Consider the following 19839-nt stretch of genomic DNA (forward strand, 5'->3'; position numbering starts at 1 on the left):
GTCAAAAATCCAGTAGTGTCCAAGATGTAATTGTTTCTTGTGCAGACAAAAAATCCCCATGTGATAAGGAGAGGCTGACAGCAAAGAATGATGTGCTTCTCAATGTTGAAGCTACCGACTGTAGCAGGATGTGGACTTTGGATTGCATCAATGCGCCAAACATGATGGGCAGTGGAGGTAAGGTGTGCGATGGAAAACAAACTGATATACAAAGCTCACAGTCTAGTTGCTCACCTATGAAATACCGTGGCTGAGAGTCTAGAGTCTACTTGAATATTGACTGTAATGGTGTGTATGACCTCTTTTTGTGTCTTTTGTGGCTTCTCAACAATGTATATATGTTATCGTACTTAGATGGCACTAGTTAGATTGATGTGCTGCTTTTGTCAAATTGTTGTGAAGCTTATGGTAAGGTTTGCTCACACCTTAGTAATGGTTAATTATAAATGTATTTGATATAATGTTTGTTAAGCATTTTTCATTATTAATGCTTTTTTTTAAGTATATGTGATTGCAATCTTCAAATTATCATTTCTCACGGATACAAAACAACTGAATCAAAAGACTAACGTTATACATTCATATTCAGTGCTTTGAAATGAGAAGAATTGAGTTGTTACTGTATATTATCAAGGTAGTTTCATACTTTTTACAAGTTCATTTTCTTCTTCTTTTATTTAAAATCTTTCAAACCACATTGAGAAGCACAATTGGACAAAAATAGTATGTGGAAGCCTAAAACTTTGCTTACAATTCGATTCTCCATGCACAGCGAAGGAATTGGTGTGCAATGAAATATGTCTCGTGTATGTAAAAAACAAATTACCATGGACATAAAGTTGGATTAGAAACAACAGTGTGCAATATATCACATCTAAGTAAATGCAGTAAGGTTGGGAGAAACACAAGAATTAATGACGGAAGGAAAGCTAAACAAATATTACTAAAAACAACTCACCTGAAAATTATATCAACAACCCATTAATTTGGAATACCATATCACATATCTTCCTCAAATAAGTCCATATATATGTTGGAAAAAAGTGGAAGACACATATCATGATGTAGCACAGTTACTTTCACATAGCAAAATACATATCTTGCAATACCACATCAACAAAAGGGGAAAGTAACATAGACAGAAACAAAATAGTACCAACACAGCACTGTTAATCTGTTTTACTAATCCTTCACACAAACGAAATTTGTCATCATCGTGAAGACTGAAGAACAATGCTAACTTCTTTGGTTTCTCTATCAATATCTCTGCTGCAATTTGCTTCTCATCCCTGCTTAGTCCAGGAATATTTTGTAACACATCCAGTACATCCTTTGAAACATGCATCGCAATCTCATAGTCGTGACTAAGACGTATACCAAGCTCAGCTATTGCCTCTTTTGTCATAGCAGTAAAGTTATTGATGGCATCAACAAATAATTCTTCACCTTGCATTGCTTGTTTTCGTTTCTTTTTTGTTACCTTTTGATTCTCCGATGCTGTGAAGGAGGTTGTATTTGCAACAAAATTCGATTCACCACCCCCCTCCATGTCAGGGGTATGTCTTCGAATCCTATATTCATGTCGGGTCCTATGACATCGTCAATGTTTAGAACTTGTTGAACTGCAGTTGTGAAAGTCGATGTTCTTTCCCCTGTTGCACGATCAAATCCAAATATTTCACACCAATCTGTATAATGTGGCCATGACTTGAATCGCCATGTTTTGACATTACTACCAATCTGTCAATTTGTTTTTCAATAAAATAGATTCAGTTTTCTAAATTTAATATCTTACAGACATAATATGTAATGTAAAATAAAAAATTAAACAATTTTGTTACTTTCAAGTGAACTGTTACCTTGACAAATGCGTCTCACGCTCCATCCGACGCCTCGATCATTTTTTGTGTATCATTCCACCCAATTTCACTTCTACTCAACATGGTAACCAATGTGCCATGATTTTTTTCCATACATGAATTTTCGAGTTGATGTGTGGACAGCCTCGTAAGTCGGTCCCTGGGAATATTTTCATTATTGCCTTCTCAAGAAAATTCAAGTAGCCACACTTGAAACCGTTCTCACTTTTCCAGCCATTTGCAATTGCTTATTTCAATGATTGTATCAATACTTCCTCTCACGAACACTCCACACCAACGACTTTTTTCAGATTTCTTCACCTTGTTAGCCATTGTACTGCTACATGTTCCAATGTCCACGGTGATCACTTGTGTTGATGTAGTACCTGAAAATAAGAACATAATTATCACAAATTAAAGTAGCACATTGTTTCAGACAGTAACAAAAACATAAACATGTGCACAATGAAATTAAACACAAAAATATCAAACGCTCGTGTCATAGGGAGTGCAAGAACTCAACTACATCATATTGAAGAACTCTTGCTTGCAAGAAACACAAAAATTATTAAGAGTAATTGGTACACGTAATTGCATTACAATCAAATAAAGTTTATGGTCTAAATTTGGTATGATACTTAATTATTATGCATCGACATTGCAATGTTATCTCTCCACAAATCTCAAGTTGGGGAAGACTCGATATTGTCAATAAATTTCTCTTCACCAGCTTCTGTTGTGACAATAATTACTTCATCAATCCCTTCTAGTGGGTCTTCACACATTTCAACACGGATGAAATTATGTAGCAGCATACATGCCAATATGATATGGTTCTGAACTTGCAAAGGATAAAATGTCGGACTGCGTAGTACTGCCCACCATCTCTTTAATAGACCAAACGCTCTTTCAATTACATTACGTGCACGACAATGTTTTGAGTTGAAATACTCTTTGAAGTTTTGTGGACCTCTAGCTCCAATTTCCTAGTCGTCTATATGGTACCTTGTTCTCCTGTAAGGTGTTAAGAAACCATCGACGTTGGCATAACCATTATCACACAGATAGTAGCACCCTACAAAGTTGTCCCGAAGTTAGGAAAGATTTGGAGTGTGCTATACACTGGTTAAAAGGTACAAGTAACGTAAAAATTATAATATATAATTTGTGGTCGTTAATCGTATTGTACGCAAAATGACATGATACAGTATTACAAGTAAAAATAATTCATACCTCGCGGAACCTTTAGACCATCTTCTCGGTGAATTGCATCTCTAAGAACCCTGGCATCTGCCGCCGATCCTTCCCACCCTGTTAGTGCATAAATGGAATTCATTTTACGGTCACACACGGCCAATACGTTCACAACTGTTGTTCCTTTCCTTGTTCGGTATCTTGGCTTGTCTTTATTAGGTACTTGAACATTCATGTACGTACCATCCAATGCTCCAAGACAACCCTGCAGAGATTGTGAAAACACATAATCGACGACAATTCAAATAGCTAACGATAATGGGTGTAGTTTCAAAACAGAGGAAAGGACCTGTATCTACAAAATCTTTACTAAATCGAGGATATATCATTGTACCTTGAAAAGTTTCCAAGCTTCATTTGAGCAGTCTTCTGTCACTGGATCTGGCTTAATGAGAAGTAATGGGTGTAGCTTCAAAACACATCTAAGCACTTCGTGGAAATGAGTGCTGACAGTATGCCCACTACGTAGGTAGTCATGGCCAATAACTCTATTTTCTTGTGGTGTGCTAAAATAGACAAAAACATGGCAACCTTCTCCTCAGCTCGTATATACCTAGATTCCACTAGGCCACCCACATGGGTTAGGAGATAGCATAGACGTGCGAATGTATTACGAGCCATTCGCAAATTGATAATACATTGGACATCTCCTATGTCAATAATCCTACGTAAGTGGTTCACTTGAGCATTTATTCTTTGAAGATCATCATTCCTTACACGTCTTCTATATGGCTTACGCTTTGTTATGGATAAAAACTTGGTGTAGAAACGCAACACAATGGTGACGAACACAAAGAAAGATATAAGAATTTGTTGCAACACTAGCAATTCTTGTGTGTATCCATCTTCTTCACCCATGACAGATAGATGTCTGTCACATCATAAATTAGTAATATAAAGTTTATATATAATCCATATAAATGTCCAAATCTGGTTAACCATGCAGTAAAAATGAAGAAGTCAAGGTACACATCGTTACTTATGAAAATGTACAAAAATTATACCAAACCGTGGAGGTTAAGGATGTAGCACATAAGAAAGAACACAACTGGTTGTAGATTAATGATGCGGAAGATTAAGAAAAAAAGTACACAAAAATAAGAAAAGGTTTCAACATGGAGCATGGACTTTCAATTGAAGACAAATATACCACAAAAAATCCAAAAACAATAAAAAATCGTAGCAGTGAAAGTAGGTTGTTCCTCTAAAATATGATCATCTCACCCGTATTTTTGAAGAGAAATGTTGTATTTCGACAATGCCTTCTCCGAAAGCGTCTCGGTCGGTCAACCCTGTTATTGGAAAGCGATTGAATCTTCTTCTTGGCTCACACTATTTCATACTTCTTTGTCCCCATTCTTTGTTCTTCAGCTTTCTCCTTCCCGAACAAGCTTCATGATCTAGGGTCCTTTCCCTATTTTAATCTGTTTTTGATTTCTCCTATGTAAATTCAGTACAATTAATCAGGGCAGTATGGGGATATTTCATGAAAATCTAGAATACTGTACTAGACGTGAGAACACATCTCAAGTGTCTAATGTGATATCTTGTACTCAGATTTCAGTCTTCAATGTCGGGCCCATGGACATTTTATTTATCTGAATAAGACAAAGGAACAAGGGATGAGACAGTGTGTCATCTAATCTCTCACTCATCCACCCAGAGAAACGGTCTCTTAGCATAAAAAGTAATATTTTTTCATGGATAACCCAAATAAGATATCTGTATCACAAAATACGACCTGTGAAACCGTCTCACACAAGTTTTTGCTTACAAATAATGTACCATTACCTTATGATCACAACTAGTGAAAGTGTTGTGTTCTTATTTTATTTTTATTTTTTTAATGAACGAGAATGTGCAATCACTATTTTTTTTGTGTTCACTTGGTAAAACTAGATTTGTCAAGTTGAGTTGAGCTTATCGGGTTAGCCCCACCCGGCCATAAAAAATGGAGTGGACTGGTTTTGGAAATCTCAACTCGTTTGGAGGCGGGCCGAACGGGTTGAGTCAATGTGAGTCGCAAGTTAGGGCAGGACGGGCCAGCCAAAATATGATTTTATTTTTAAATTTTTTTTTATGAATTTGTATTTTTAAGTTTTTTTTAATTTAAGTTTATTTGATTTATTTTCAATGAATTTTAATGATAATTAACTTTTTAGTATTTTTTATTTTTCATATTTTATTTAACTAATTAATTTCATTAATTAATAATTTTCATAGTAATTCTTCTAAATTTTGGTTGACTTATTTGATTAAAATTTATTTTTCATTTTCTTAACTTTCAAATGTTTTTAGATTTTTTTTCAATTATTTTTAATAAAATAATTAGAGAGACCGATCCGCCTAACTTGTGGTCCAAGATGAGTTGGGTTAGCCATTTGAAAGCCCGCAAAAATGGTGGGGTAGGGAGGCCATTTTGACATCCTTAAATAAAGGATCGGGTTAACGCAGTAACATGCAAATCAAGCTAGTGGTAAACTGTACTAGGCAAATGTTGTATGACAGGCTCGTCCGATGAAGCTGTATGTAGTAAAATTGAACATATAATTATTGATCAAATGTTCACATATTACACAAACTCGGACATGTGCACGTTATTTTCTTATTTTAGATTTATCACGTCAGCAACCAATACTTTATATATATATATATATATATATATATATATATATATATATATATATATATAACGCCATCAGCAAAAGTTAAAAGAGAGACTGTTTCGAAAGCCATCGGTGCGACCACTTCTCTGTTTGTTTTAAGTGTCATCCAACGAATAGTTTTTCACTTTCTGAATATTTCGGGGAAAAAATAAAATAATCCCAATTGATGAACAAGTCTTGGTGACGTTCTTGGATTATAAATTTTCAAATATTTTGAAGTTGACATTTAATATTTAATATTTTTATTTGTTTTCAGATATTTTTTAAATAATTAATGCTTTTTCTTTATTATTATTATTATATTATTATTATTATTATTATTACTCACATTTTATTTTAAAATTTAAAAATAGGAATGAATTTATTCATTCATTAAGTGGAGATAATACGTTTTTGGCATTTTTTTTCTTCCCTATATTCTTTGAGTCCTCTTGTTTGCAATGTGACAAACAAATCCCTTAACTTGTGCATTTCTGTAATTAGTATAGGCAAAAATTTATGTGAGACGGTCTTACGGGTCGTATTTTGTGAGACGGATATCTTATTTGAGTCATTCATGAAAAATTATTACTTTTTATATTAAGAGTATTATTTTTTATTGTGAATATTGGTAGGGTTGACCCGTCTCACAGATAAAGATTCGTGAGACCGTATCATAAGAGACCTACTCATCAGTATAAGTGAGAACCATTTTGATTCTTATTATATTTGTTTGGAACAAACTTTTCCATGGTTTCCAACTATGAATTAACATTGAAGATCAAATACGTCCGAAATTCATAAATTAGGAGATTTTTTCGAGAGCTCATAACAGTTCGGACCCCAAACAATATGGACAAAAAAATGAAATTAATAATAGTGGAGCATATGTAACATGAATTTTGTCCAAAATAACATTAGTGTTTCCTAATGTCATAAAAAAAAAAATCACTTTAAAACTAGGGAAAATATTTTTTTTTTATCCAGTAAATTGTCAGGTGGAAGGCATAGAATTTATAAAATTCGTTTGGTTGGTTCGACTTTTTTTTATGTTAATTTGGTCTCAAATAAATTGATTTTTCTTCAAAATCAAGAATCCCACAATTGTTTGGAAACTTTAACTGTAGTAAGACAAAAACTTGTGTGAGACGGTCTCACGGGTCATATTTTGTGAGACAGATCTTTTATTTGAGTCATCCATGAAAAAATATTATTTTTTGTACTAAGAGTATTACTTTTTATCGTGAATATCGGTAGGATTGATCCGGCTCACAGATAAAGATTTGTGAGATCGTCTCACAATAGACTTACTTCTTTAATAAACGTGTAATCATTTGTTTTCCGGCGAAAATAAAAAATTCCAATGGTAGAAGGACTAAAATAGTCAAAATTCAGAATTTATTGTACTAAGATTAAAAATTATAAATTAATAGACCAAACCAAAATAAAAACAAATTACTTAACCAAAAAAATTATTTTCTCTTTAAAAGTATTCACAGCACTACGAGACAACCAAGGTAGACTACTCCTGGCCTTTGGGAAACAAATTTCGAAACCCACCTCAGTTTTATGAGAGAACTAGAGGCACTTCATGCAGGTATCAAGTTATTATATGACAAACAATTCCATGATGTCCAAGTTACAACAGATTTCTTATTGGCAATGCAAGCAGTCACGACCTTTAAGGATGACATTAGCTATGTAGGATTACGGGCTTCGGTAATCAAAGATCTGGTACAGAAGTCGGTAGTGTCAAGTCTTACTTATGAGAATAGATTGGCTATTAATGTGGACCATAGTATTATTCATTTTTCTTCTTGCTCCAAGTCATCTTTTGTCTGGAAGAATGACGAGTTCTCTATGTGGCTAGTAAATCTTGTAACTCTTGATCTTTTTTAATAAAATTACAAGTTTTGCTGAAAAAAAAAAAAAAAAAACTGAAGAAGACTTTAAGAAAAAATAAATGCAAATAAATAAAAATATAATATCTGAAACAAATGAAAGAGAGCATCTCTTGGTTACTCTCCTCTTTTGTAAATCCAACCCATCCATCATCTTCAACATTGAATCAAGAAATCCTTTTCTTCTTTTCTCCATTCAAAAGCCACCCTTTAATTTCTCTCTCACACCAAAAAAAAAAAAACCACATTTCTTAATCCAAATAAAAATTTACAGAAAGATCATATATACAACAAGAATCGACTTATGTCTTCAATCCTGTCCTCTCAAGGTATGGTGCTGGCCACGGCCATGGCGGTCTCTGGCACCGTCGTTCTCTTGGTCCTCCGCCTTCAGAAGTCTCCTCCCCCGTTCTTCTCCCGAATCTCTCTCCCACAATCTTCCATAATCTCTTCAGGTACTCAAATGATTTCCCTGGTATTTTCTATTTTTCTTCTTCTTTTTTTTCCAAGTTTCGTCGTATCCATTTACGCAAAGAAACAAAAGAAATAAGATCATATTGCATGATCGTCATTTTTCCTGGCTAAACTTATCATTTTGAGAGAATGAACATATGAAATAACTTGGAAAAATATTTTGTTGCATGATTCAGATATTTTCCCTCCCTATTTAATGGCTTCTGATCTTCGTCTGTGTGTTGAATAAAGTCTTATAATCGTGATCATTATTAGTTCAACTTCAACCCACAGAGAAACTAAAAGAAATGTGCGCGAGGGGTATCAAAGTTGGTGAATTGGATGTATTTGTGACCTGTCGATAACATATTCTATTCTGTTATCAATATTTTTTGGGAAAAGCCTTCACACAAGCTTGTTTAAGGTGATTTATTTGGTTGACGTGATTTGCAATCTAATAAGCATGTATCTCGAACAGCATTCGCGGGTTCTCGTAAAAAAAAAGGAAGAAACTAAAGGAAATAGATATTGGAGTTTTATCTTTTTTCTGGAACATGGGCTATATTTATCTTATCATTACACATGATATATATATATATATATATATATATATATATATATATATAATATAAATAAAAAAATAGTGGGCATGCATGTTTGCAGATCATGTGAAGGCTAAAGAGAAAAAGAGGAAGAAGAGAGTGCAGTTCGCGGAAGATGTGGTGGACCCAACGGGGAACAGCGAAGATTACAGGAAATTACGCAGCAATAATAATAATAGTTGGGGAGCAGCTGATTCGTCGTCGGAAAATATTAAAAATCGAAACTTGAGTTGTGCAGCATTGAAGAAAGGTGGGAGAGTAGTGCAAGAAATGCCAGCCAATAGAGTGGCGCTTTACAACGGAATCTTGAGAGATCGTGTCCACAAGATGCGCAGCAGCTCATACTAGCTAAGCTAATCCAAGCCTTCGCGACCGGGACTTGTAAATCTTCGAAGCCCTTGTGAGAAAATTACCCACTTTGTAAAAAATCCATCCAAATTTCCAACTTTTTGTTTTTGTTTTTGGTATGTTACGGTCCTGGGAGTATTACTTATGGTGTTTTTATACAAAACGTTCAAATGAACATCTGAATTCAAAACAAAAAAATATTGATGAGTCTCACATTGTTTTTTTTTTATTTCATATGAACATCTTGTACAAAAATATACCGAGATTAACACCATCATAGAATGAGTTGTTGCAAACTAGAACCGAAACCCAAGAACTTGCGTGACTTATCGTGTCCACCAATTATCTATCATGTATATATGATGTTAGTTTATGCTATATTTGAAATAACACTTCTCTTATGTATGTTTTAATACAACATATTCAATTAATCATATAAGTTCAAAATAAAAGCATGTGAATCTTGCTTCTACGAAGATGTTTGAGTTGGCAGAGTAGGTAAACATTTGACTAATGGACATGGTTCTCTCTGTCAAAACTATCTCGAACGAGCTTGTCTTACAAGATTTACACGATTCATATCGAAGGTGTCACGGGTTCCATAAGCATAAAAAAATTGTGGAGATCCACCAGATCACAACCAATCGAACATGATTTATTAAACAAAAGGGAAATGCTACTCCAGTCCCGAGATGTAACACTCAACCTATTACTTCAAAATTGAAAATTGAAGGAAAAGCTACAGTATCAATAATGAAAAAGTTAATGATAAAATAGATATAATCGAAGTCGCACATGATTCTAAATCCTAGTTTAACTTGTTGAATTATGAATGTACATAATCAATTTAAAATTATTATTTTTTGTATATTCTGCAGAAAAAATAATAATAATAATAATAACTTATAATGGCTCTGCAGTAAATTGTCGTATAAGAAAATTACTAAGGTATAGTTTGGTACATGGGATAAGAGATGGATTGATAAATAATCCTCCTTATCCCACGTTTGATAACTTTTTATAAAGTCCATGATGATATCATGGGCCCGTGATAAATAATTTTATGTATGGATAAAATATCCCTTTTATGAGATGTGATAATTTTAATCTAATGATAAAAACATCAAAAATGACTTAATTACCCTCAATATATAAAAATCATAAACCATATTGTTCTCTCATTTAATAGTAGGTAGAAATTAAAATCAAATAAATATTTTAATTTATTTTTATATATTATATAATATGATAATTATATAAATGAACTCGAGATAATTATATAAATGATTTATATAAATCTCAATAAAATTATTAGTATTACTCGATTAACCTTAAAAATGTATATTTGACTTGACTCACAAAATTAAGGACTCAATTATCATATTATATAATATATAAAATTAGGTAAAAAAATTAAATAATGCAAGCACTGTCGGCACATGAACAGATAAGAAATATAAACTTAAACAACAACTTTGAAATTATAAAATTTATTATGATAAGGTTAATTTTGTCATTACAATCTAATATATAAATTTAATCACTTTTATTAAAATCATACCAAACATTAAATATAATATCTTACATCTTATTTATCATTTACTTATCTTTATATTATATATCACATGTTTATCCTATCATGTGTACCAAACTACTGATTAAATATTCAAGGCATCAGTTTGGCCATTCCTTGAGTACAGATTATGGGTCGCGTCAAAATGTCCACATCATCTAACCCCTCCAATGAGACACGGGACGACGACAAAGCCAGGTATAAAAATGCCGTTTTTGAAAGGAATATATATATATAATTTTTTAGGGAAAATTCTATATAATTTTTATATTAAATAAATAATTATTACGTATGAGTCGATAATTAAATGCACATAATTATCGTCAATATCCAATATGCTACTTAAATTTATTAAATTATAAAAAAAGTCATATATAAACTAAAAAAATAACTCAATGAATTAACTTCTCATGCCTAAATCTCTCGAGTCATATATGAATCTATGTATAATACAACAAAATAAAAATCATCAAAATAAGGGAGCATAAATAAATGAATTTTGTCAAAAAACAAATCTAACAAAAAGAAATATAAATTATAAATTAAACTAATACATGTACAGAATAATCATGATCGAATTGAGTAAAAAATTAGTCCAAAAATCAAATAAGCAAATTGCGATATCATAGAATCCTGGAGACCAAAAATCAAACCAATTAAAAATAAAACACAAACCGCAACACACAAATAGACAAGAAAATCACATTTAATGAAAAAAGAACGATATATAATTGAACTAATTTGAGAAACTCAACTCACTCGAGTAGAGAAATTTAACAAAGGGAGAGAGTTTTTTTTTAAGAACAAAGAGAGTTTTTTTCCACGCAAAGAAAGGATGATAAAAAATACAAAAAGTTGACAATCATTTAAATTTTCACCAAAAAATTGAGAACAAAAACTTGTGTGAGACGGTCTCACGAATCATATTTTATGAGACATATATCTTATTTGGGTCATCCATGATACTTTTTATGCTAAGAGTATTAATTTTTATGCTAAGAGTATTACTTTTTATACTGAATATCGGTATGATTGACCCGTTTCACAGATAAAGATTCGTGAGACCGTCTCACAAGAGACCTACTCAAAATTTAGAAGCCCGTTAGAGTTTTAAATTTAAAAAAAAAAACAAAAAAACAAAATAATTAAAAAATATATAAAAATAATTTTGAGACCCACCAAGGGGAAACCCTAGGAAGCCGTCTAAGCTGCCTCTCATTGGAGCCGGCCCTGCCTATACTATTTGGATTTCATCGAGTAAATTTTCGGATACATGCAATAGATTGCAAACCACACACGTAAAAAAAATACAAAGAAACTCAAGCGGATAATGTTTTACTGTCTTAGGATAACATATTTTTTGTTTGTTTGGGGGCGTATATCATTTTATTTCCTTATATCAGTGATTTACCAGAAAAATTTCCTAAACATACAGATTTGGATGCTTTTTTTTGTTTCAGCCGTTGGTTGGGCATCAAATTATTATGGCAAGAGAGCAAATGAATTCAACGTGCTATATTTCGGTATTTCTAAGCATAATAATTATATCTTTTTGGTCCTCTTATTTTTATCCAACTCCATTTTTGGTCCTTTATCATTTGGGATCAAAACCGTACGTCTTAAAATTCATACGGGGAGGGACCACTTCGACATATCGCAAATAAGGGGATTAACCTAACGAGTTAAACCCCAAACAATAGAGATGATAAATATTATTAATCTGTAAAGTTTACAAAAATTTTCATTTATTTTTTAAAATAGAAATTATTACCTTCAAAAGCATCAACTATTTTAAATTTCTCAACTTGTTTTCCTATTTCTTGTGATTGTGAGAATGCACATAATAGTATCTTACCCGGACGATGTATGAGATGTTGTTTTATATAATTAATACTTAAATTAGTCAGTATGAGTGTATGAATAATTATTTTTTATTATATAAAAAATGTATATCATTCGGCAGTCAAATTGATTTCTTTATCGTTTCATACGATATCTTGGTTGATGAGAACTATTACTAATAAACATAACATGATATAAAAATCATATATTATTTTATCTATCGAAATTTTTTAAAATAAATTGATAGTTATTTTTTAGAAAATGTTACAAAAAATTTATACCAAAATTTTGGTTAAGATACATAGTGTAGAACCAAGCCTTGCCGCTTTACCAAAAGATATAGCTGGTGGTAATGGTGCAACTCAAATCTTTTAAATCGCATAGCAGCTCAAGCATCACGGTTCGATCGCTCTACAATTATTGCACCTAACAATCTCTCTCCTAATAATTGCACTCTTTGCAATCGATGGAATCGAACCCATGACATTGACTTTGATACCAATTGTAGAATCGAGTGCTTGCCGCTTTAGCAAAAGCTATAGCTGATGGTAATTGTGCAACTCAAATCTTTTAAACCGCACAGTTGCTCCAGCACCATGGTTCGTTCGCTTCTACTAATCAGGAACAATTATTGTAATCAACAATACATAATAATAATCTCAATTTACATGCATTCAATATATCAAAATTCACTATAAACCTCTTTACTAAAAGTTGGAAAACAAAATAATATATAAAACAAATTATATTTCATTCAAAAAAAATATGTTTTATTCAATATTTTAGAGAATATACATAATTAAATATATAAAAGTAACATAAAATTCAAAATCATAATTGAGATTAGATGTAATAATATAATCGATGCATACATTTAAATATATTTTATATTTTCACTGAAAATCGGATTCAAATTTGAATTTTAAAAAGTAAATCGAGAAGAATTCATATATAATTACATATTTATTTGCTAATATTTAATAAATCATGCGTATACTTACATGATATGATATAATTATTTAAATTTTTTTGCAAATGCATTTTACTAAATTTAGCATATAACTATGTTTTTATATATACTAGTATCTTACTCATGTGATGCACAAGATTATTGTTTTATGTAACTAATGACTAAATTAATATGTATGCGTCTTTGAATAATTATTTATCTTTATACCAAAAGAATTTATATCATTTGAGATAATAATCAAATGAGGATAACAATATTATGCAGGCAAATTAATTTATTTATTACTGTATTCAATATCTTAACATTGAGGAGAACAAAAAATAACAAAAAATATATTTAAAAATCATATATTATTTTGTCTATAAAAATTAAAAATAAATAATTTTCAAAAATCAAAATCTCGTCATTTATTATATGAATTAACTTTGATTAACAATTTGAATTATTTTTTAGAACATGAAAATTATTTATACTAAAATTCCAATTAAGATATATAATAATAATATCGATTTACAATCAGTCAAGATACAAAAATTCACGATGACAATCTTCATTGAAATATGTAATTTTTTTATATTTTATTTAATATTTTAGAGCGTTTGAAAAATTAAATATATAAAATTAAGAGAACAAAAAATCCAAAAGTATAACCGAAATTAAATAAAATAATATTACCAATGCAAATATTTAAATGAAGTTTGCATTTTAAAAGGAAATCTCTATTCAAATTTTAATTTTAAAAAGAAACCGAAAGCACTTCACATTTAATTATGTATTTATTTGTTAATATTTAATACATTACAATTAAATACTTAACTACATGATATAGTTTTTTTTAGCAAATGTATTTTGATGCGATTTTACTAAATTTAGTAGATAACTCTGAACACACACATATATATCTTATTATTCTAATATATTTAATGAAATTATTGTGATTTTTTTACATGCTAATTTAAATGATCTTAGCAACACTGATAATGAGAATAGATAGGATAAAAAAAAGGGACAATTGCCTTTTGTGTCATATATATATTTTTTATGAGTATGTTTCTTGTGAAACGGTATCACGAATCTTTATTTGTGAGACGGGTCAATCATATCAATATTCAGAATAAAAAGTAATATTTTTAGCATAAAAAGTAATATTTTTTCATGAAAGACTCAAATAAAAGATTTGTCTCACAAAATACGATCTGTGAGACCGTCTCACACAAGTTTTTGTCATTATTTGCGATTTTGATCATATGTATAATCCAATTTCAGTTATAATCGTGTATTTTTCAATTTTTTGTAATTTTAGTCTGTTTACATTAGAAGCTATGATCTCAAATTGCACACATCAACAATAAGTTGGATCCAAATAGGTGCCACACCCACACCCATACCAGAGTCATATCAAAACAATAACTCAAATTGAAAAAATAATAAATGTAGCGAATCCAAGACCAAAATATGACAATATATAGATATGAACAAAATCTGACATAAATATACATGATTAATATTGTAAATTTTCAATGTGCAAATATTTTAATTTTTTTATTATCTAAACACCTTTACAAAATAAAGTTATTATTATTATTATTATTATTATTATTTTGGTTGACTTGGGACAACCTTTAGGCATGGATTTCATCAAAAACTTGGCTGGCATCTGTAAGAATTTGCCAAATCTTTGAAGGAAGTTGACTTAAAAGATCAACCCAACCAACCGCATCATTCGATATTTTTCTTACTACATGTGACTGAAATTGTTGATAAAATTAGGTCATCCGAGAATTGACTAGCCAGCATACTTTAATTTGATTTGAATTTTAATAGCAATGCAAGTGCTACACAAATTTCAATAAAAAAAGTTACAAGTCCTCATTTTTGTAACCATTATCCATCTTTGGATTTTTTTTTAGAATATTCATATTTGGTACTGTGTTTGATTTGAAATGTGTGGTTATATAATTTTTTAAAAAGAATGAATGATGATTGATTAATTTAATTTTTTTAATATCTTAAAGTTTTAAATAATTACAAATTCAAAAAATTTAGTAATATTTAAATATATTTTATAATTTGACTGATATTATAATTAATTATTATATTACTTTTAATTGTAATATTATAATTGTTACTAATCTTTATTTAATATTCAAAATTGTATTATTGTTTTATTATCACAATAAATACATATTTAATTGTTTTCTATAACATTACTTGAATTTTTTAATTGTTTTCGAAAATTATAATTTTATGCTATATATGTTAAAATTGACCGAAAATGAACCATGATAGATAATTTACTATTTATTCTATGCTACATCTTAAGTAAACATATCTCTATGATATAGTCAAATGTTAGTCATTTGATCATCAATATATATGTCAACGCTCATAAACATGTGACAGACTCACATGATTTAATGATATTAAAATAAGGAAGAAACACTTCCCGTGTAGCATACACTAACTTATAATTTAGGTAAAAATTGAAATTTGCCATCCACTTGTCTAAGTAATGTATATAAATAATATAACAGACGTATCACATAATCATGAGATGTAATATATTGTACATGATAAGATTCCATCAGCCGAACATGTCCTCCGAATTGGGATTTTCTGAATGCTAATTGGAGAATGCAAAGAGACGAAACAAATGCAGTCGGTAACAAAATAGGGATTATTATTAAATATCTGCATTTCTTCATGTTCTTTCTGGTAAACTCTTCTGTTTGCCCAAAAGATCACCCATTCACTGGTAGGCAGACGGTCACGTGACAGAGTGAGTCATAGACGTCCAGAGCACAAAGGAACACGGGCTTGCTGGATCCTACATCACGTGATCCATCGCTGCTTCCTCCATATCTGGCCTGCTACTTTGATAACACGACGATTTACGTAGATGGTCGCTACAAATAATTACTGATATAGTTTATATTTTATATTCTATGGAAACAATCTCCGTTTACTAAAACACAAAGAGATATTTTTGTTTCAAAAAAACTCACGTGAGACGATCTAACAAAACAATCTTGTGATTGATCATCCATAAAAAAATATTACTTTTTATACTAGAGTGTTACTTCTTATTATAAATATTACAAATATCCATGAGAGAGTGTCTCATAACACACCTACTCTTTTTATTTATCTTATTTTTATTCCCTTGTTCAGAATATTTTATAGCATCAATTTGGAATTTTCTAAAGAATTAACATTTTTTTATTCAAACTTTCATCATTTATCAAAATAGTATTTCAAAATTTTTATATATAGTAGGTATCTTGTGAGACAAGATCACGTATCTTTATTCATGAGACGGGTTAACCATACTCATATCCGCTTACAAAAACATGATCAGATATTTTTATTTCACAAAAACTCACGTGAGACGATCTAACATATCAATTTTGTGATTGTGTTATCCATAAAAAAAATATTAATTTTTAAGCTAAAGTATTACTTCTTACTATAAATGTGAGCAGACTTGACACATCTCAAGAATAAATATCCATGAGACTGTCTCACAAGATACCTACTCTTTTTATTTATCTTATTTTTATTCTCTTTTTCAAAATATTTTATAGTATCAATTTGTAATTTTCTAAAGAATTAGCATTTTTTTATTCAAACTTTCGTCATTGATCAAAATAGTGTTTCAAAATTTTTAGAATATTTATATATAGTGGCTATCTTGTGAGACGGTATCATGTATCTTTATTCATGAGACGGTATCATGTATCTTTATTCATGAGACGAGTTAATCGTACTTATATTTACAATTAAAAATAATAATTTTGATATAAAAAATAATAATTTTTTTATAAAATATTTCGGTCACAAATCTTGTCGATTGTACTGTCTTTCATAAGTTTTTGTAATATATAAAAATCGTGATATGCGAAGAAGATGAAACATAAGGCTGAGGGAGTAGTTAGAGAGAAAATTTTATTTTTTTTAAAAGGCGATTGAAACTATTGGAATTTTCTCGAAGACGAAAAAAATATAATCGTTTCAAGAAAATGCTTCTTAGAAGTTATTCGTCGACGGTTCTGAACTCATGGCTTCCTCAGAAGTTGAAGTCCGAACCAGAATTCAGCGTGAGAGTCATTCCCAAGTCAAGATCCTTGCATTCCATTAAGATGTCATCAGTTTCATTTGATGATCGAAGCAAGAAGATGGCGGGAATCGCTTCGGAAACAGATCTGAAAGAGATCGAAAGTTCAAGACCAATAAACTCTGATAGTTACTCTAACCTTCATGGGTTTCTCTCAATTACTGATGATGAAGAAGAAGACTATGTCGGCGGAGGAGGGGGACGGCGGTTGTGTGGCGGCGGGAGCGGTGGTTCTGGATTCCGGGATTCAAATGGTGGGAGTGAAAGTATGGAGATTTATTATCAGGAGATCATTGCGGCTGACCCTGGCAACTCCATGATCTTAAGCAACTACGCAAGATTTCTGAAAGAGGTTAGTAATTCATTAGAAAATATATTGGTTTTTTTTTTTTTTTTTTTTTTTTTGTAAAAAAAGAATTTGATTGCATAATACATATATTTCAAATCTTATTACATGTTTGTTAATTATAAAATAATTATTTTCGATTTTAATTCTCATAATTAACATCAGCAACTGTTTTTATAGCATTATTCACAAAAACCCCTTTGGATTTGTGTAAATCCAAAGGATTTTATAAAATCTATTATTTGATTAATTTAATAGAATTCTAAAATCTTTTATTTGTTGTTATATATGCAAATTTTATTCTAAAAAAAATTAAAGATTGTATAAATTTTTTAAACTTGAGTGATAAGTTTCATTAATTTTTAAACACTGGTCAATTTTGTGAGACATATGAATATTTAATTTGAGTCACTTGTCAAAATTATTATTTTTTATTGTAAATATAAGCAAAATTTACCCGTGTTACTAATAAACATAGGGCTTAATTAATTTGAGAAAAAAAATGCGGTTTAGAGTTGATGTTAAAAAGGCAGAAGAGTTTTGTGGAAGAGCAATTCTGTCAAATCCCAGCTACGGAAATGTTTTGTCACTATATGCAGATTTAATATGGCAAACGTACGAGGATTCAACACGTGCTCAGTTTTACCTTGATCGAGCAGTCAAAGCGGCCCCAAATGACAGGTAAAAATATACATAATTCACTACTAATTAGCGACATGAATATCCATATTTTGGTTTCGTATGATGTCAAATTTTAGTTTTAGTATTCTATATTTCTATTTTTTAAAACTATTTTAGTTGTTTATCTACATGGTGATGATATAGTACTGTCATGACACTGACGTTCTCAGTATCAAGAAAAAAAAACGTAAAATTACAAAGTCCGCGGCGAAACAAAGTTGTAATATAGAGAACGGAAAAACAAAACAATTTTAATATTCAAGTTTTATGAGTTGATTGTATTGTGTGTTTCTTGTGTGCAGTGATGTTCTGGGTTCGTATGCCCGATTTCTTTGGGAGGCTGAGGATGAATGCCAAGGACAAGAACAAAGTGTCTTGTTATAGTGCTCCACTTGCTTAGAACCAATAATTTTATTTATTATACAAGACTTTCTGTAAACTATGAAGAATAATAAGTAATGTAATTATCAACTATAACTTTTAATAAAATATATAAAAAATATTCGATTTTACGAAAATATGTAATCATCTCGAGGTCTTCAATCACACAAAGTCCCCGTGAAGTTGGTGTTGTGCGAATTAAAATATAGTTGAATGGAGACTAATAGAGTATTAATCACAAAAATTTATGTGAATCGGTTTCTGGAGTAATTTTGTGAGACATATATTTTATTTGGGTCATCAATGAAAAAATATTATATTTTATGCCAAAAATATTATTTTTTATTGTAAATATAAACAATGTTGACATATGTGAGACCGTATCATGAATAAATATATGTAAGATCGTCTCACAAGAAATCTACTCAATATTAATTATGCTAGGTTCGACATAGAAAAAATAACTATTTTCCTTCGAGTGTTCAGTGAATTACAAGGGGATAGTGATTGACTTTATATCTATATTGAATGGAAAATCTCTATACATGCGAGAGGAAAATATTGTCATTTATCAATATAACATAATGGATTATTATGAACTTTTCTTTTACAACGTTTTACAAATTTATAAAGAAAAAATTCATAATCTTTTTTTAAAATATTTACAAACACTACTTCAAAATCATGAAAAAATATTTAACATAGTAACCCAAATTGAAGTCCAATATTTTTTTAATGGATAATTTACAACAAAGATAATAAAAAAGTATATTTTTGGTATTGTAATTTACATTTTTTTATTTGTTTTTGTCTTGTTTTCTGATAATTTGCGATTTTAATTTCTCGGTTTGAGCATTTTTAGATTTTAGA

At 30.3% G+C, this 19839-nt stretch overlaps 2 protein-coding genes and 2 long non-coding RNA genes across 4 annotated transcripts; 2 read left to right on the top strand and 2 right to left on the bottom strand.

Moving 5' to 3' along the window:
- Positions 1-965: 965 nt before the first annotated feature.
- Positions 966-2144, bottom strand: LOC142505791 (uncharacterized). Its single transcript, XR_012804498.1, has 2 exons — positions 1860-2144; positions 966-1740 (listed from the first exon to the last, which is right to left on the bottom strand). It is a non-coding gene; the product is annotated as an uncharacterized LOC142505791 (long non-coding RNA).
- A 134-nt stretch (positions 2145-2278) lies between these two features.
- LOC142505784 (uncharacterized) lies at positions 2279-4107 on the bottom strand. The gene is made up of 3 exons (XR_012804497.1): positions 3448-4107; positions 3093-3318; positions 2279-2934 (listed from the first exon to the last, which is right to left on the bottom strand). It is a non-coding gene; the product is annotated as an uncharacterized LOC142505784 (long non-coding RNA).
- A 3707-nt stretch (positions 4108-7814) lies between these two features.
- LOC142505960 (uncharacterized) lies at positions 7815-9198 on the top strand. The gene is made up of 2 exons (XM_075619097.1): positions 7815-8114; positions 8776-9198. Exons 1-2 carry the CDS (start codon positions 7964-7966, stop codon positions 9060-9062), a joined length of 438 nt encoding a protein of 145 aa, XP_075475212.1. The 5' UTR covers positions 7815-7963; the 3' UTR covers positions 9063-9198.
- An 8168-nt stretch (positions 9199-17366) lies between these two features.
- Positions 17367-19108, top strand: LOC142505626 (uncharacterized). The gene is made up of 3 exons (XM_075618691.1): positions 17367-17913; positions 18507-18588; positions 18891-19108. The coding sequence occupies exons 1-2, from the start codon at positions 17467-17469 to the stop codon at positions 18510-18512; spliced, it is 453 nt and encodes a 150-aa protein (XP_075474806.1). The 5' UTR covers positions 17367-17466; the 3' UTR covers positions 18513-18588; positions 18891-19108.
- The last annotated feature ends 731 nt before the right edge of the window (positions 19109-19839 follow it).

The sequence above is a fragment of the Primulina tabacum genome, chromosome 10 (assembly GCF_025594145.1).
Source record: "Primulina tabacum isolate GXHZ01 chromosome 10, ASM2559414v2, whole genome shotgun sequence".
NCBI classification, from domain to species: Eukaryota; Viridiplantae; Streptophyta; class Magnoliopsida; order Lamiales; family Gesneriaceae; genus Primulina; species Primulina tabacum.

Coding starts and splice junctions, on each gene's coding strand:
- LOC142505626 (XM_075618691.1), top strand. CDS start 17,467: ATGCTTCTTAGAAGTTATTCGTCGACGGTTCTGAACTCATGGCTTCCT.
- LOC142505960 (XM_075619097.1), top strand. CDS start 7,964: ATGTCTTCAATCCTGTCCTCTCAAGGTATGGTGCTGGCCACGGCCATG. Junction 8,115..8,775: donor ATCTTCCATAATCTCTTCAG/GTACTCAAATGA, acceptor GCATGTTTGCAG/ATCATGTGAAGGCTAAAGAG.